Source organism: Metopolophium dirhodum, chromosome 9 (genome assembly GCF_019925205.1).
Source record: "Metopolophium dirhodum isolate CAU chromosome 9, ASM1992520v1, whole genome shotgun sequence".
Taxonomy (NCBI): domain Eukaryota; kingdom Metazoa; phylum Arthropoda; class Insecta; order Hemiptera; family Aphididae; genus Metopolophium; species Metopolophium dirhodum.
In genome coordinates, this window is record NC_083568.1 from 14,682,330 (window position 1) to 14,702,130 (window position 19,801).

The 19,801-nt window shown below is 30.7% G+C and overlaps 2 protein-coding genes across 7 annotated transcripts; both read right to left on the minus strand.

The window, feature by feature from the left end:
- Positions 1 to 968: 968 nt before the first annotated feature.
- LOC132952187 (translation machinery-associated protein 7 homolog) lies at positions 969 to 1,734 on the minus strand. Its single transcript, XM_061024380.1, has 2 exons — positions 1,565 to 1,734; positions 969 to 1,301 (listed from the first exon to the last, which is right to left on the minus strand). Exon 2 carries the CDS (start codon positions 1,295 to 1,297, stop codon positions 1,103 to 1,105), a length of 195 nt encoding a protein of 64 aa, XP_060880363.1. The 5' UTR covers positions 1,298 to 1,301; positions 1,565 to 1,734; the 3' UTR covers positions 969 to 1,102.
- Positions 1,735 to 4,508: 2,774 nt separating this feature from the next.
- Positions 4,509 to 19,092, minus strand: LOC132952453 (glutamate receptor-interacting protein 1). 6 transcript variants are annotated; one of them, XM_061024760.1, is made up of 13 exons: positions 18,778 to 19,092; positions 18,096 to 18,197; positions 17,347 to 17,497; positions 15,136 to 15,423; positions 14,754 to 14,929; positions 14,325 to 14,411; positions 14,079 to 14,211; positions 13,781 to 14,010; positions 13,400 to 13,603; positions 10,311 to 10,442; positions 6,996 to 7,456; positions 6,134 to 6,283; positions 4,509 to 5,144 (listed from the first exon to the last, which is right to left on the minus strand). In XM_061024760.1, exons 1-13 carry the CDS (start codon positions 18,866 to 18,868, stop codon positions 5,019 to 5,021), a joined length of 2,331 nt encoding a protein of 776 aa, XP_060880743.1. In that variant the 5' UTR covers positions 18,869 to 19,092; the 3' UTR covers positions 4,509 to 5,018. The 6 variants fall into 6 exon arrangements, with proteins under 6 accessions (XP_060880743.1, XP_060880741.1, XP_060880744.1 ...); XM_061024758.1 differs by having other exon boundaries at positions 18,763 to 19,092; XM_061024761.1 differs by having other exon boundaries at positions 18,102 to 18,197; positions 18,778 to 19,086.
- Positions 19,093 to 19,801: the final 709 nt, after the last annotated feature.

Below are 19,801 nucleotides of genomic sequence, written 5' to 3' on the forward strand. Positions count from 1 at the left end.
AGGATTTCTTATCCCACGACATCTGTATATAATATTGTTTACTGGCTTTAAAATGTATACATTTGTAACAATTCAGAGGTTATGTACTTGTTCATGTTACACACAGCAAATTTGCTTAGATAAACATAACACAGGGACTGGAGCACTTGCCTTAGGAGTATATTTTATACACAGTGGCAAATACATTTTACCACGAGATAGAGGCAGCAACTCTACATTTAAAAATCTTATTTTTTAGTTGATTCACAATTCAGTATAAGTGAGAGAATCTACTATAAATCATAATAAATTGATTTGTATCATATTTACTCGTTCTATGTCTAGTCTGTTGACTGCTGTATAATATGTGATCACTGATCTTCAAACACTACCCTCACAAAGAAGCTTAGTCAAGAGATAGTGTACTGTACAATTGTATAACTATTTTAGACTGAATAAATGATTGCACGTTATTATATACTTAAATATGATGTTTTGCTATATCGTATTAGAATATCAGATTATTTTGAACCAATGTGAAAAGTTTCTCAGATCTGTAAGATACAACTTAGAAATCTTTATTTAAATCTGTGCCACAATCAAGTCTGGCGGATCCCAAAACCGGTTAGTGTAATAGAAATTAACCAACTGTTTACTCCTAACTAGTAATCAGGAATATTAAATATGAATGTCAAGAGCTTTTGTTTTAAATAATGAGGTAGATTTTTGCATTTTATTCATGGCTTAAAATATATACTAGGTTATTGCAATAGTACTATATAATTTTATTACGTTAAGAAATTAAAATGGCAGTGTAAGGGGACGACCTTTACTTAATCCATGGACTATACTCTTATACTGTCATTTTATTTTGTTTGAAAACAATATAGGCCTATGTACAAAAACCTTGTATATTTAAGCCATTATTTCAATAAATATAATATTGTTTTGAACTTATGAAGCTATAATAATATTGAACAAATTTGAAGTATAAAATAAAATTGTAATTATTATTATAGTAAATAACACAACATTGTATTTTAATTTGAAATCATCATACAGGAGGGTTTGTTATTTACATAGGATGTTTTAATATTTTTTTCTTAATTACATGGTTCGTACATTATTTTTTGCCAGATTTCTTAATTCCGCCACCGACCATTGGTCCCTTTTGTGCAGCTTTTGTTTTAAGATCATTCAATGCTTTTTGTTGTTCTTTCAATTTTTGTTTCATTTTTAAGTCATCTTCATCTACTTCTTTAGATTCTTTCTTAGGGTTTTTTAAAGGCTTCTTTTTTCCTCCTTCACGTCCTGACATATTGCTGATAAAACATAAAAATATAAAATCAGATTAAAATACTTATGATCTAAAAACGACCACAAAAAAACCAATTTGATATTCAAAATCAAAACGATATTCAGCTACGATGAATCGTTACTAAAAAATACAAGTTATGACAATATGTTTCAAACAATGGAACACAATATTAAATACTTTGAAAAGAAAATGTTCCTGTGACAATACATTTTTAAGTAGGTAGGTAGTAAATTACGTACAAAATTATGAATTTATATCAATACTTACGGATAGTTAACAAGAGTTGGTTACTGAACTAAATATGGTTGATTGTAAGAACACAATAGTAATTAAATAATAAATAATAAAATATTGCGTACTGTGCTAGTTTCTAGTTTCAAGTTTGAAGTAATTTCAACCATGGGGCATAGAGGAAGAAGAATTTCAACCCAATGCAGGCTGTCTGCAATACCGCAATCGGTAACCAGATAGTAGAAAATCGGTTACCAGCAGTTTATTAATTAGGACCACGGTCACAATTCAAGGAGACTAGACATTAGGAAAAATTAGGTTAGGAAAAATGACCCATGTGAAACCGATTTGGAATCATAATAATATATTATTATACATGATATTATATAGATGAATAATCACTTTTAGATTCAGATTGGAGCGATGAATCATGAATTTTCAATGTATTTATTTTACAATTATGTGCGTTTTTTATGTTTTTATTTGTGTCTGTCATCACCTTTTAGGACAATAAAAATGCTTTAATTTTCTTCAACAGCTTCTTTTCTGGTAGGAGACCAGGAGAGTGAATCTAGTTGCGGTACATCTGGAGCATTGTATTAATTTTTCACGCTTTGATACTTAATAATAAGATACAAGAAAATAAGAAAATCGCTACATGAAAATTGAAAAATCGAGTAAATATCCAATGTTGTGAAAATTTGACACACGCTCATAAAAATTAAATTTGACTTTCCAGTAGACATTTTTTCTTTGATAAAGGTATAAAAACAAACTTATGAGGAATATTTTATTAAATTGTCAAATCTTAGATTTAAAAAGAAATATTTTGATACATTTCTTACACAAAATAATTTGCTAATTTTCGTAATTTTTACGTGGTTTGTCAAAATTTAAACTTGAAATGCTTATAAAAAAAAATTGTGATCATGTATTTTAATATTTTGCAACTACCTTTGTAACAATGTATTAATAGCCTTGTATTAAATTGTCATGCTATTTGAACCAATTACCAATGAAAAAAATTTTTTTGACATTTATAGAAAAAAAAAATTTAAAAAATTGGAAACAGAAAATCTTAATACACAGCTCAAGATATAAAGAAATATATTTTAAAAATGTTATGGTGTATATAAAATGATAATATAAACAATAAACACTCAATCAAAATTTCTTGTATCTATACGGTCATTTGTTTTGGAGTTAAACCAAAAACCAAAAACGATTATTTTGCGTAAAAATTCAAGTTTTTCCTTAATTTTTCTTTTGTTATTCCCGGCTCTTTAGAAAATTACTGAGAAATTTTTACTTTTTGAAACTACATCAAGTTTATAATTGAGTTCCAAAAGTGAAAATTCATGTTTAGAAACCGAAATTTTCATCTCCTTTACAGCCAAAACTCAAAAGTATGTACTTAATTTATTTTGGACATAAAAACGATATCTAAAGATTTAGATTTGGCCTAGGAAGATTGTAATAACTAATAACATATCGTTATAGCCACAAATCACTACGCTTTTTAAAAATATCGATAAGTATGATAAGTATGATATATAATATTTTTAGCACTTTAGACGGTCACGATCAGCCAACATATAATTTGGTTTGAAACCAAAAACGTAGATCGATCTTAGCAGGTCTCACAATTTTAAGCCAGAGGCACCTATTGAGTATTTTTAATAGGGTTCCAAATTACATGCAGGCCAATTTTTCTTCATCATAGTAAATACATGTATTTAATGTATGTATATGGTGCCATAGGCGCAACTAGGGTTAAAATTCTGGGGGGGGGGGCTAACAAAACTATTTATTTAAAATAACCTATAGGGGGCTTATATCTAAATCAATAAGAGATATTTTTTGGGGGCTAAATCCTAGTCAGGGGGCTTAGCCCCCCCCCCTAGTTGCGCCAATTTATGGTGCATGTATGTAGTTGAAGTGTTAGGCGTATATGTTAGATTAGGTTAGGTTAGGTTATGTTTTTATGAACTAAAGACTTTTGAAGTTGGTAATAGCTTTTATCATATGCATACCAATAATATATTACCTTTAGGGCTCCATACATATTTAGTATATTACATACAATATATTATATTGCGCATTATGGTTTTTATAATATATTTTAACTTGTATGCATCGGATGTCAGAGTGTTATGGAGCATTTATAATTTTAATGGCAGGCTAACTAATAAGAAACATATACCCCACCCAAAAGGCGCCCCTGCAGTGTGTCTCGTCGAACCACAGGGACGGATCCAGAGGGGCTAAGGCCCCCCCTCCCGACATATTATTTATCCTATTTTTTATAGGGAAATTTAATAAAAATTGACCTAATAATTAACCGCTTAGCAAAAACCGACAATATAAAAAGACGTTTGGATTTTGTTATTTAATATACATATAATCATTAATTGATTTATTACATTAAGATTATACTAAATACTAATGTTGGGAAAACAATTTAAATTTAGAATAAAGTGTATATTCAATATTATAATTTGTAATTGTATTTGTGTTATATAAAAATTGTTGCCCCCCCCCCCCCCCAGATCTTTGCTCTGAATCCGTGAATGCGCCGAAGTGGTCGTGCTGAAGAGCTATATAATATTATAATAATAATAAATCTGTAGTATCTATTTTTTTTTACATCACATTGTTACCCGGCGTACTGGATATGCAATATTAGTGCACACGGATATATAAAAAGTAGGTACCCTTGCCTATGTCTAAAGTATAAAACTACAAAATAATAGATGATAGGTACAATAATACTTATTTAGGTGGTAACTTGGTCAAATATTATTTGTACTCTATTTCCTCAGTAGGTATAACAATTAATTATTATGGAAAATTTAAAAAGAAATATTTTTTCCGGTAATTGAATAATATTTCTATCTGGATCCTATAAATGAATATTTTTCTAATGTGCACTACATACTAAAATAAGTTAGTTCATAAAAAATAAAATGATCACAGATGATTATTATTAAATTACAGTTTATTATAGTATACATTCAATTAGGTACCCAAAATATCCAGTTTAAAGACATCATGTACAAACACACGCGTACACATGCACACACATCACGCACTTACACACGCACACGCGCGCTCATATAAATAATCACTTTTATAATTAACGGATAAAATAAAAATAATGAGTATAAAAAAATTAAATATAAAAATGTAGTAACATATTATATAATATAGATTTTAACTTAAAATAAAATTGAAATATTGACGAATAATACTTATTAAATAATTACGATGGTTATATTATAGGATTAGAATTTTACTTGTTATCAAAATAATATATAGTGCGTAGTACGTTTTGAAAAAGAAAATAATATAAATAATACATAAATCAAACGTATACATAGAACACAATTAGTCCTCAGCCCTAAAACAAAATTAGATTTCGTGGAATCGAGTTTTTAAGATATTCTGTGCAGTAGTAAATGTTATAGGTAGGTACGTGATTATCAATCGATTAAGGAAATTGAATTCTCGGCATGTTATTCCGTCTTTCTACGGTCAGTGTGATTTTGTCTCCAGCAGACGCCACCAATGGTACGGTCAGGCAGCAGTCGGAGTCGTCTGTCCTGGTGTTGTTCACCTGCAGAAAATCACAGTTCGATTAATGTCCATATGCAATACATCGTATATTATTATATATTCCCGAAAATGTCGATGGATCATATTATAATATGAATAACAACGCTTATAGTTTAATAATGAATATATTGTATACAGATTACAGAGTGCGATTGACCAAGCGAGCTGACCCCCTTTATTTCATCAATAATAGTGTTGTTTAAAATATGATTTTGATAATTTTTTAATATATTTAAGGACCATGTTTTCAAATTCTTTGAGATTATTTTAACTACTTGGAGTGTTCCATTGAATATACCAACTTCTGTTTTTCAAACAAGAGCTCTCTTTTCTATAGTAATAAATTATTTAGCGGATATTTTTTCTGAAAATGTTGACGTACCTATACAAATTAAAATTCAAATGAGTAATTTTTGAATTATTTATCTTTGTGTTCTAAGGATAATATAAGCTCCATGAAATAAGGGATGATTGTCATATGGTGATTTGAAAATTTTAGTGATTAATATGATTCTATCAATATTAATAGTTTATAAAAATGGTCCAAGTATAATTATAAATACAAGGTATATCCATACAATATTACATACATTTTATGTTATGATTTAGTGATTCCCATATGTATCAGTATCACCATTCATTAACATGTTTGATAACACATTATTAAAATATAAAAATATTGATATATTAATATTTACCGAATAGGTTACCTACTGTTAAATAATAAGTAGGTAATACTTTTTACTCCAATATTGTGAATAGTGCTTTAAACATGATTAGAATAACAAAAAAATATGTTTTCTTGCCAAAATTGTATTACTCAAAAAACTCCGTATTCATGTATTTTTAGTATATTAAAGTGCATGATTTTGCACATTTTTCTAATCTTTATACCATAACATGAGTGCACACTGCAGGTGCTATCACGTATATATATTAATATACAATATAGTATTATATATTATATTATAATATAAAATAAACAACTACTTGAATTATACGGTCGTATCGTTTCAGCATGCCACTCAAATCGGCCGGTCCACCTTTTCTGATATTGTTGACGAACACTCCTCGCTCATACAGACCGTCCGATATACTGAAACCGAAATCTTCGTACACCGTGTCCTTGAATAGAGTAACCTAAATAAAATAAAAGGTAGATTAGGAATTATAACAATATTTTTATATGTCTGATGAAGTGTATTTGTATAAACAGGGGCTAAACAATTTTCTAGTGCATCATTTAGAATTTTTATGGCTTTTAAGTATTTTTTAAGGGCATTTTTTAAAGTTTTAAAGGATATTACATTCTCAGCTCTAGCTATGACCCATATATTATGCAATATTTAAGTCCAGCTACGAATGGCTTTTTGCGATTTCGATAACATTTTAAAAAGAGCAAATTAAAAAACCAAACACGAATTTAGTGGTATAGTCATGTAGAAATGTAGAATGTTGAACAGTAGAAGTCTCTTTAAGTTGGAAATATAGCAAGTAAACGCCGTGACAGTAAAAATTTTTTTATAAAAATACTATCTACTTTGTGAATTTATAAAAAAACCTAAATTAATACAGATCCATGCGTCTTAATTTGAAAAAAGTTCGAAATCCTAAACATTTAACATTACATTAATTTATTTTACAGATCAAAAGTGGAATTTACCTAGGTACGAAAAATAATTTACTATTATAATCGGTGGAATTTACACAGTCGCTCATAATATGTGAAGCAGGCCGAAATCCTGGAGCTGGGGAACTTTATATCGACATCGTGGTTAGGTGTATTATTATCAAACGATAAGCATAATAATTAATAATCTACGATGCTGCACCAGAACGGCCGCCGACGTACTTGGAACAGGTCGAAATCGAGCAGCCCGTCCCTGTCCTGGTTCTCGGCTATCTTGAATATACTGTCGATATCGTAGTCGGCGTGCTCGCGTATGTAGTACGGACGGAGAGTGCCGCCGAAATAGTCGCTGTCGAACTCCGGCACCTTCCTCTGAGCACTCTTGGACCGGTGCCGGAACACGATCCGGTCGGGCGTCGGCTCGTGCAAGTTGGGCGCTGACCGGGTACAGGTGTCCGACTCGATGGCCGAGTCTTCCGCGGCCGCGGCCGACCCGGACAGCATACCCGCGCTGGTGTACAACGACCGTTGTTGCGGTCGCGAAACGGTGATCACCACCCGGTCGTCGGTGTTCTGCAGTTGCGCTATGGCCGTGGACAGCGGCGCCTCGGACAGGTCTGCGCCGTTGATCGCCAGCAGACGGTCGCCCACGTGTATGGCGCCCGTCCGGTCGGCCAGTCCGCCTGCAGCACAATACAGCACGTCACAGTAATATAGTAATATTACGACCGATGATTAATGCGCGCGTGTACTTTAACGATATTTAACGCATTTAAAATTATAACTATAAAAATATAATTTAGTTTTATAGCAACTTAACATGTTATAATTAATATTTTTAAAAATGTCAGTGTTTTTCTGAAATAATAAGTGTGTTACTTTAAATGGATCACCCCGTATATAGTATCAGTGGTGGATTTAAGGGGGGACAGAGGTGCCCGCCCCCACCATTGGCCTAACATCTAGCTTAATAAATTGGGCTGTTTTTAAATATTTGTGTCGTAAAACTTAGAAAAGGACAATGTCCCCCCCCCCAAAAAAAAAATATATATAGATTCGCCACTATATAGTGTAGTATAATAAATGTAAAAATATCAAGGGCCTAAAGAAAAATGTCCATCATTAAACAAATCATTTGCCTCGTAGTTTTATACTTTTATGAATATGATGCGTTATACCAAACTATCTTCCAATACAAAAATAATAGTTCATCAGATCCAGCCAACGCTATAATACTATAAATAGAGATGATTTTTTATACAAAGTCCTTGTTAATAGTATAATACTTTATCTCCGACAAACTTTGAGGATTTTTAGGATATTTTTATGGTACTTGATTTATAATTCAGCAATAATGTTCATTTTTTTCCTACCATATTTTTTTTCTAGTATTGTTTTTGTAGGGGTATGCATTTTCTTCGTGACCGATATTTTCTAACTGAGTATTTTTGTCGATTTTTACTGACCCATTTTGTGTTACGGGTAAATCCGCAAATGCATAAATATAAAATGTATATAATATGATAATTTGTTTGAACATTTTGATATATATAGTGATGATATACCAACATATGAACGAGTAGTTTTTAGTCATAGAAGTATAGAACTGTTAATACTTAATTATTAAGTTCTCAAAAATGGTTTTACAAAATTATAAATTATAATCTTTTTTACAGAATATATTATTATAAATGTAAAATTGCCTATTGGATCTAGTATTTATTATACTTAGGCCAATTTTATAAATTAAAATATTGATCGATTAATATTAACTATCGTATATTCCATATCTTCCAAACCCATTATCATGGACCTATTACCATATAACCATTAGTACACAAATTTAAATAACTCAAAAACTACCAGTTTGAAGTTGTATTTTGATACAAACAAATGTTCAAAAAAATTATCCGTGAAATAATTTTTAATAGACAAAGGGGTTGTCAATTGAGAAATAAAAGTTTGTATCTCCACAGGATATTTCTAATGCCGAACTAAAACTCTTAAGAATTTGGAAATACGGTCTTCGAGTATATTTAAAAATTCAAAAAATCATTTTTTAACAAGTACATTATTGAAGAAGAAAAAGAGAGTGGGGAGCATGCTCGGTGAAACACCCTGTATATTTGAAAATAAAATATAATATTTATCATATCATCTATAATTCTATGTTATTATTTTGTTTAATAAACGTGAATTGTATATCTCGGATAAAATCAAAAAACGTAACCACTGTACGTACTGTAATATTTATGTGGTTGTTATTAGGTTTTATAGTTTGCGTGTATGGCGTATAAATAATAACCGTAACTTATATTAACGATTCGAGTTTTTATAGCGATTTTTATCTGCTGTATTGTACGTCAGCATTTTTCCATGCAACTATACAACGCAATACGCTATAACTGGCTATACCTATTATTATTGGATCCAACAAAATAAAAGGTGGGCTAGTAGGTGTCGCTCTACTGTACAGTAGGTTACAAGTGGGTCCCTGTAATGGACTGTGTTAAATTTGAATTCAATGATATATTATAATTGTATAAGAAAAACGATTCTAAGCGAAGACGGTCTATGATATTACTAAGTATATACGATGATATTATTGCGAATAAAGTAATTTATAATATATAACCTATTTACGTGGAACCTTGTTTGAAATTTTCAATCCTTAGCTATAAAAGTTGAACATTTTATAAATTTTTAACTACAAAATAATAATTAAATTTTAAATTTGATATATTTTGTCAAAATTTAAACTTTAAATGCTTATAAAAAAAAATTGTGCCTATGTATTATTAATATTTTTTAACTGCTCCAGTACCAATATATCAGGAGCCTTGTATAAAATTGTATTGACATTCGTAGAAAAAAAAAACTAAAAAAATTGAAAACAGAAAATGTCCGTAAACAAATCAAAATATTTTGAAAATTGTATCGTGTATAGAAAATGCTAATATAAACAACCAGTGAACATTTCATGTATAATCTATGGTAATTTGTTAACAGAGTTACACCAAAAACCAAAATCGATTTCTAGTTCCGCTAGATTCACTTTCCCATTCAACAAGAGACTGAAGTTGAAAATCGAACCATTATTTCGACTACTTATCGTGTACACAGATGCAAAAAAAAATAAAAAATATATAAATAAAACACACATCATTGTAAAATCAATACATTCATCGCTCCACCCAGAATCTAAAATACGTACTTATGACTTATTTACCACGTATATACATAATATTTTGTATAGCCAAGCGTAAATTATGACTTTAATAAATTAAACTGCTCAACTAATTAAAACTGTATAGAATAATTTTTTAACGATACTAAATATCGTTAGCCAATCATGAACATTTAAACTTAAACTTAATATTTTATAATAGTTAAAGCATGCTCGAGATTTATTTAACTTTGATTAGCCTATTTCTGTAAATTTGCAATAAACGACAAATCAAAACTAAATATGTAATTTCTTTAAATAATAAAATCAGAACTTAATGTTTGATAATATATTTTAGTAATTTTTGATACCTGGTGATAATTCTTGTATAGAAATTGGTAATCGGGAATCTTCCGAGCCCGTGATGGTAATTCCCAAAGGTTCTCCTTTTTTGTATAGTTCTACTGTGTACTGAACCAAATCATCTTCGTTTTCATAATCATCTAATAAACCAAATCAAACAATCATATTTAATCCACGTAATTACAATTTTTATACTACATATGTTTCATAGATCATAATGTTTAAATACCCACTGATAATGAATATACCATACTATTTAAATGAAAACTCAAGTTAGATTCCGAGATATTTGATCACTTAAATTAAACACGAGTTGAGTTCTCGGTAGGTACTGTGGTAGTATTTTATTTTTATTTTTATGTTGTTGATAACGACGTGACCGGACAGAATAGCAAATTGAAACTTACTTTTTTTAAATGCGAGTTTTGGTGCAGCTCACCTCAACATATTTGTTTTAATAGACATTTTACTTGGAATTCAGAGTGGAATTTACATATCACATTGGTTTTCAGAGCTCAGCAAAACAGCCGAGCAGAAAAAGTAAATTTTTAATAGAAATTATGGTTTGTTTTACTAGTGAAGAACAACCCGGTTAAGTGATATGAAAGGTGTGTCTTTTAAATTGTTTTCATAATTTAAACTACGTATATTATAATGAAAATACTAACGATAGAAAGAATAAATAATAATATCTAATATATAAAAATATCGTGTCACAGTGTTTGTTATTGAACTCCCTCAAAACGACTTTACCGATTTTGATAAAATTTCCTGCGTATATTTGGTAGGTCTGAGAATACGTTTTAGGCTAATTTAAAAACGGAATTGATCGCCCCCGGGAGGTGCTCAAACAGGAATTTTGAGATTTACGATAGAAATTTTTGTTTATTAATGTTTGCTATTATTATTATTATTATTTATTTATTATATATTTATTTTTGAAAGCAAATACGCGTTCAAATGCTTCAAGATCCATCCCCTGAAACATTCTCAAAACAATTGTTAGATAACGGCGATGAAAAAGTAGCTTTACATGAAAATACTGGATGCATAAAATTGCCAAATGATTTCTGGACAATTATTAATTCGCAAAATGATCTCATTGACCAGATATTTTCCGATATACACACATAATACTTGAACTATGAGTAGCTGGCAGAAAGAGCAATTTCGGCAGCAAAAAATGTGGATATCAACGATTTGAATTTCAAGCTATAACAGTGGTTGCCAGGGGACTAGGTGTCATACAAATCTATCGATACAGTTTGCGATACCAACGAAAATGACAAAGGAAACCAATGAAACTGTAAATTATCTAGCAGAGTTTTTGAACTCATTGGATTTTCCAGGCATGCCACCACACAACCATTTACAACTGAGGGTTGGATCTCCTATTGTTACTTCGTAATTTGAACCCACCAAGGCTGTACAATGGCTCGCGATTAGTCATTCAAAAATTGATGATTAACGTTATTGTTACCAGCGTTTTGAATGGCAAGTTCCGAGGAGAAGATATATTACTACTACGAATCCCTGTTATTACCACAGATGTCCCAATTGAATTCAAACGGGTTCAATTTCCAATTAGATTGGCATTCGCAATACAATCAATAAGTCTCAAGGCCAAACGAAGTCTGTTTGTGGCTTAGATTTGGGTGCACCGTGTTTTTCACAAAGGCAATAATTATACGTGGCATGTTCTCACGGGTGTAAACCATCCAGTTTGTTTGTGTTGGCTAAAAATCAACTCACTAAAAATATCGTACACTCCATTTCACTAAGAGACTGATAGTGTTTTTTTAATTTTCATAATGTGTGATAGAGATGTAATTTGAAATTTATTGGTAAAGATAATAAAAGTACAATGAATTCAAAAAAATGAATATTTAGTGTTTTGTTATTGTTCACAGTGCTCCATTCCTCTTTCAGTCATATACCAATGTAACACATCAATACACAATTACAATAATTTAGTTATTTTTTATTTGATTACCAAAATATTCATTAAAAATAATTTATACAGCAAAACAACGTTTGCCGGGTCAGTTAGTATTATATAATATATTAATATTTTAAGGTAAAATGAAGCTAGTATAAAAATTATTTTAATATTTTAATAATTTTTACATCAGAGTAAAGGCAACTAAAAACATAATTTCCGAGAGACTTTCTAGCTAACATCCACGTGGTGTCTCCTGGGTAACGCTGTATAATAGGCTGGACCCAAAACATGTACTCGACAAAATACGTCAGGATAACAAATAGTCATACTCCATGTGAGTGGTGCAGGGAGATGAAAGTTAAACTCCTTATAACTTTTTTTATAATACCTACAATTTTATTTTATTTTTGGATTTTAGTTTGGTGTCTTATTTTTACAATTATCAATTAATATTTAATCATTTTACTTGAATTTTTTTTTCAAATTCTTGAAAATTTATATTAAATATTGCGTAGGTAATATGTAAAAAATTCACTTCAAATACAAATATGAGTATATAACAAAATATGCACTTTTATGGAAAAAAGAGCTAAATACATGTGAAATAAAAAATATTGCCTTAAACTCCTAGTACCTATATTATGAAACAAATGTAAATATTATTTAGCTGTGATTTGAATGATTATTGAAAAACATGTAAACTCCTAACGTCCCTAGACCTAAATCACAGACTTCTATAATACATATTATACGTATTATAGAAGTCTGTGATCTAAATTAAGATATTATCTTATCAACGTAAAATTGTAAGAAAGTAGGTTTAGATTTATTAAATCTAGCTGTCACATTATGGCGCAATTTAAACGAACAAACAAATATGTAGGTACTTGTTTCTTATCAAAAATGTAATGATACTTATTTATTATTAAATACTTATTGTCATTATTCATTATATTATTGTAAAACTAATATTATAAAACTATCTAATTATAAGGGCGATGTATTATTTTCGACAAAATAAAAGGAGGGGTGGAAAATATACATTATAAAAAATGGAGCGATGCTATCCCACTGTATCCCCTCCCCCCACTTTGACCACTGCAGTTTTAAGTTATATGTAAGAGTATAAGACGTGTATTGCAAGTATATAATTACCTATCGCTGTATTGGGAGTCCGTACTCTCAGCGTCACCACGTCTCCGGCTTCTTGGAGTATACTACTTGCTTCTTGTCTAGTGCAATCACTCAGTGATTTATTATTCACAGCCAACAATGTGTCGCTAATTTTTAATGTGCCCGACCGATGAGCTATAGAACCAGGTACGATTTCCGAAATACACACTTGCCCGTTGCCATCGTCTATAATACAAAATATATGAGCACCGATTGGCGATTAATATGATATGATCATTGATCAATAGTTACAAATGTCCACAAGTATAACAAATGCGAAAACAGATTATTGTCATTGTATTACATCATACATTGTACTTGTACATATTATTATTATACGTAATATACGATCACGGTTTATACCTGTTATCGTGATTCCGAGACTTCTGTAGTCGTTTTTCAGCAGCTTCACTGTGAATTCTCCCGACGTGGGAACTACAAAGTCTGTTATATCAAACTCCACCTTGATACAGGCATTTTTAACTTCGGGTCCTAAAAAATCGTGCAGTGGTTGTTGGAATAATGGTACGAAACTGGTGCTCTTGCACCCGTTCACTGAGAGTATACGATCGCCAACTTGCACGCAACCGGTCCTAGGAAAAAAAAATATTTAATTAAACAAGAAAGTTACGAGAAAAAGGACATTTAATATGAAATAAACCTGTCAGTGGGTCCTCCCGGTTCAATATAACAAACGACGAGTGCCAAGTTATTCGATCGAATGTCCATTCCAAACCGACCATTTTCGTCTGCCACCAAAGTCAATATAGTGTAATCTACTCGTACCACGTTGTCTATACACAAGATAAATATTGTTAAAATTTAAAATATTTATTTTTAAATTATGGTATAATGATCAGACGACAAAGTGTACTTGACTATTATAATATATGATGAACAATCTTACGCGTTTCCGTTGGTTCCCAAACTACCGGATCGATGGGATCTTCGTATACGGAGTACAAATGTTGACGCGAGTCGTACGACGAGCAATCTATAAACGTGTAGATAATAGGTATATATTAATATATTATAATAATGTCACATAAATATTGGTACCTATACCTAATACCAGTGGTATATTTGAACCTATAGAATGATGATTATATACAAAAAAATAATATATATTATATAGATCATATTTATTTTCATCATTTTAAAGGTACCTTTCTTTGTCCTTTTTGTTTGAGAAATGAACACTGCTCAAATACGCAACTGTCGTAATCCATAGCAGTGGATTTAAACAGATTGACGTAAAAAAATTACGTTTTAGAACAATTATATAACTTGGATGGGTATGTTCGAATATGGAATATAATGATACATTCGCACTTACATTCGGCGTGTATTAAGTCTGTGGTAAATGCTGGTATTATTTCTAGTCTGAGAGTGGACTGAGCTCCTCCGCACGTTCGTAGGAGTTTGTACACATCACTGGCCGCTGTCCTTAACCCGGCCACCCTCGTGTCATTGACGGCCACTATTTGGTCACCAGGAAATATAGCACCGCATCTTCGGCAAAATATAATTTCACATCACGGTAATATGCATTGTCAAAAGTAGGTATACATGGTTAGTATATTAGAGTGTTATTATAGATCGCCCCAGCTTAAATTCTAAATTTGTTTCAATATATTTATATCAACATTGTAATATGTATATAAAAATTAAATCTATATAGGTACGGCCGAACGGGTAATAAGATATTATATACTTACCGCTCGGCAATGCTACCAGGTTTTACGTGGTCAACTACGACCGCGCTATTATTGATCGTGTTTGTCAAAGTTAAACCTAATTGGTGTGGTCTTGGACTTTCAACTTCAACCAACATTGGACAAGTAGTGTTACCGACTCGATCCGCCGCTGATACTTGGTATCGCACGGTCAATCGGCATGCTCCGTCCGACTGTCTGAGTATTGCATCAGCGTCAGCCAATATCAATCCATTCAATGAAACACCGTCGACGGCTAATAAATGATCACCAACCTTAATTGTGCCTTCTCTAAAAATAAATCAATGTATTAAAGATAAGTTACTTCACTTATTTACTAACCTAATTTGTAGTCACAAACAACACTAAATATATACAATATACATATAGTATCATCATAAAGACACTGACAAATGAAAAATTAAAATTGATATTATAGTTCAATGAACGAAAAAATTATAAATATCTTGTTATGGATAGTAAATAAGTTAAGATTTACTTAAGACCGAGAATTTCAAAAAAGAATATTTAGAAAAAAGTTAGGTATTACGTTTAAAACTAATTTAGGTACTCCAAAAAAATATTACTATTTAAAAAAAATTTAAATAATAAACTAGTTTACTTATCTAAATAAACGTTTTTACCATCAACTAATAATTAGATTGAAAAATTAGCTATTTTGAACTTTTACTAAAAAAATTTAATTACATTTAACATTTTTATTTTCAGTATTAAAAAATGAAAATCAACAACTTTGTACAGAACTTGTAGCGCGAGCGTCTATTAATTATATATTTAAAGAACAATTTTAATATTCTATTAGAACAAAAGTATTTAATTTGTCAAGTCATTCTGTGACACCTTGTGTAGTTGTGTACAGTTTTTAGTAAAAACATTAGAAACTTTTTGGCCAATAAACTAGCAATAGATTAGGTAGGTATGTGCCTATTGTATTCATATATACATAATATACTTATTGCTTCTACGGTTATTGTATCAATTAAATACTGAAATTTAAATTTCCTGTACAGTCTATTTCTTTATATTAATACCTCTATTACAAACGTTTATATTTCAAATATTATGTATAATGTTATATGTAATGATGACAGCAGGATGGAGGTATTGTATGCAGGACCGGTTTGAAGGCAATTCACGTTGAGCCGTCACCTAGAGCGAGTTTTTCAGCAATTGGTCGCGGTACAAATTTGTCGTATACTTCAAGTATCTATCAGTTTGATAAGTCTCAGACCAATTATTGCAGGAGACCAATTTCATACGACCAATTGACTATACCCCGCATAGAGCCGTTCGCATTTATGGTATTCCCACGGCCAGTCGGAAAAAAATATACGATTGAGCAATTATTGATGGTTGATGGTTTTTTTTATTCAATGACATTTTAACAGAAATTATTGTATTTTAACTATTATTTTGAGAGTGACCAAACGCAAAAGGAAAAAATAATGATAATAAGTAGGTAATAACAATTAATAAATAATTAAAGATAATAATGAATTAATGAATAACAATAAATAAACAAATAATGATAGTAATAATAACAGAATTTATTTTATTGTGATGACATTATTGCATGAAACTGAAAAGAACATTAATGTAGGAGAATTTTAGCTCAATGGAAGAATAAAAAAAGGTAATTAAAATTGTAAATATATATGCTATAGTGAGAGAGAGAAGGACAATTAGCATCTAAATGGATGTTGAAAGTAACCACAGTTAGGTAGTCACATAGCTATGTATAGGTTAAAATATGAACTATTATTCCAACAGTATGACCAGTAGGGTCGACGTTTATTAGTTTATAACATATTTTGGATTTAGTATTAATAGTAATTGATTAGTTTGTAGTTATTTAATAATTTTTATTTATTACAATATCCGTTTTATTTTATGGAATTAATTGGTTAGTAATTAGCTGGAACGAATTGTTTTCATATATACATCATATAGGTCATACAGGTTCATTGCTGGTTCATACTATCATCGAAACATTCGAAGCCCCCAAAGCAATGCCTAAACACGCCACTGGCTCACCCAAAAACATTTTACACATAGTCCCAATATCCACAAAGCCAGATCACTGATCATAATTCATAATAATATAACATTATTTATGACGAGTTATTAATTTTTATCAATTAACATCGTTTGACCAAAAATCTGGAATCAATTTAAATTTTAATAGTTACAAACCTGTCGGCAGGTCCATCGGGTCTGACGTGCGTCACGGTCAACGGCTTGCACATGTCAGGGTCCGGATGTGCACCACCACGCAGCACTATCCCGAGACTACCGTCTTCTCGTTCGATGAACACGTCGATGATTTTGTGCTTCACATACTGATCTGAAAATAAAGACTAAAGACGTATACAAACTAAAATACCAATCAAGTTATAAGAAACTTGAGTTTTTATGAAAACAAAGATGTATACCTATATGTGTTTTCTAACTGTTTCAATATCCTTAATCGTCTAAGTCTTATTAATTTTTCATATGATACGATTTTAACTTTTCAATTTTCATATACTATTACCTATTTTAAATATATATTACTAGATATTATAATAAAGTATGTTAAGTATTTTGGCGTGATCTTAATATTTTCATAGCACCTTTACAGTTCTACAGATACATTACTTCCCATGCGGAACTCCATAATGAATTAAACAAGAGGTAATTGATTATAATAATAGCTACCTCTACATAATATTAAATAATTAAGACTTTTACAATAATAATGTGTGTAGAGTGCGTATATTATATAATATATACTATTAAGTTAATTTATGTATTCTCTATTGATTATCGCGTCTATTGCAGATCTATTATATAATATATATATATATATATATATATATTTTATATTCAGCTTAAGCCGAAAATTAAAGCCTCAGGATTCATAAACAATATTATATATTGTGTATAGTATACAGATATTATACCCATACATTGATCCGTGTAGTTGCTGGACTCGTAAATCGCGTGCTTGGACACCATTCGTTTGTCTTCGCTTTTCTGAGTCGAACACACCTTGTCCAGAAGCCCTAAAATGAATAATTACAAGAACGCGATCGTGAATCTTCCGTTGACCACTCAAATCGGGATTGATAAATTGAGTTTAAACCTTTTTTCGGTTAATTGGGTCCCGGGGAAAAAAAAGTAGTAGGTAAGTTGAGTCCCGGTAAAAAAGGTGTCTTTTGATCCAATTTTTTTAAAATCTAATAATCTTGTTTAGATGTAAAATTTTATATTTTATGGTATACATTTTATAATTAAAAATCTTATGATTTACATTGTATATATTTAAAAAAATCTTATGGTAAAAATTGTAAAAATTAAAAATTAATTTTATTTTTTTAATTAAAATTAAAGTAAAATTCATGACGTGCTTATAAACTTTATTATAGAAGTCAAATTTTATAATATTGGGGTATAAACGGTGGGTTTGAAGCCCAGACCCAACTTATACCTACTACCTTTTTTTCCTCGGGACTCAATTTACCCCGTTTAAAATGTACACAAATTCGATGCGGAGCCAATTTACTTAGCCCCGCTCATACATAATATTATATCGTATATTTTCGAACGTAGGTATACAATGTCGCTCACGTGTAGACTCCTTACATTTGCTCGTGGACTTCCGGTGTTGCGCGGTTTGCTTCGGAGACGTGTGTTTCTTCGACCTCAGCGTGGAAAACTTTAACGACGAAAACATTGCGCCGTCGTCATGCTGATTTGCGGTACAGCGCAGTCGAAAGAGCGACACGACGAGATGACGGCGCGGTGTACACTAAACATTACTGTACACTCTAGACACAACCGTGTCGGTGATCCATTTGGCTGAAGTTTAATTTTGGAACACACGACTCACTGCTGTATACTATAATACACCCGCGTCCCTTCCACCGATGCCGAAAACGACGAAAAGAAAATATAGATTTTAAAAAAAAGTCTTCGTATATATTATGCAGTACACACTTACGCCTCCGTCGTTAAAGTCGCCTTTTGCCAAACTGCACACAAAATAATAAATATCAACCTTTACGTGTAAAAACAATTACAAAAAAAAGACGGAAAAATAAACAAATTAAAAAAATTCTATATTTGTTTTTATATACGTCCAAGGACTGGCGTTGACGCGTTTTGCGGTGGGGGAGTGAGTCTAATTATAGAGTGAAGGGATTGGAGACAGGAATAACGAATGAACGTGAAGGCTCATATATACAGTGACGTATGTTAATAATATCCAACTGTGTAATATTAAAATGTTTAGAGAAAAAATGTAGCTATAAATTAATTAACAAAATAAACTATTTTTCCCCATTGAATTAATGAAAAAATATTTTTTTTAAGAATTACAAAAACTACCTATATTATTAAAACGTACCTACATTTTATTCAACTATTAAGTGTAAATATCAATAAATCCCTTACACAGTTCAACAGTTTTACTAGTTATAATGATATGGTACTAACACGCTAACTGGTGCTTTTCAAAACTTGACACTAGAATTTTTAAACTCTAAAAAAATGCCATGCATATTTGTCCAAGAAATATCAAATTATGTCTTTAAAACAATCAAACATGATATTATATAAAAATACACATAATATAAATTTAACAAAAAAAAATATTAAAAATTGTATT

Bases quoted from the DNA above. Each gene is read 5' to 3' on its own strand.
- LOC132952187 (XM_061024380.1), bottom strand. From the start codon at position 1,297: ATGTCAGGACGTGAAGGAGGAAAAAAGAAGCCTTTAAAAAACCCTAAG.
- LOC132952453 (XM_061024758.1), bottom strand. From the start codon at position 18,868: ATGTTTTCGTCGTTAAAGTTTTCCACGCTGAGGTCGAAGAAACACACG. The intron at 14,412-14,753 runs GTAAGTGCGAAT...ACACGTTTATAG, and splicing joins AGACTTAATACACGCCGAAT to ATTGCTCGTCGTACGACTCG. The intron at 7,457-10,310 runs GTATCAAAAATT...ATTGTGCTGCAG, and splicing joins TATACAAGAATTATCACCAG to GCGGACTGGCCGACCGGACG.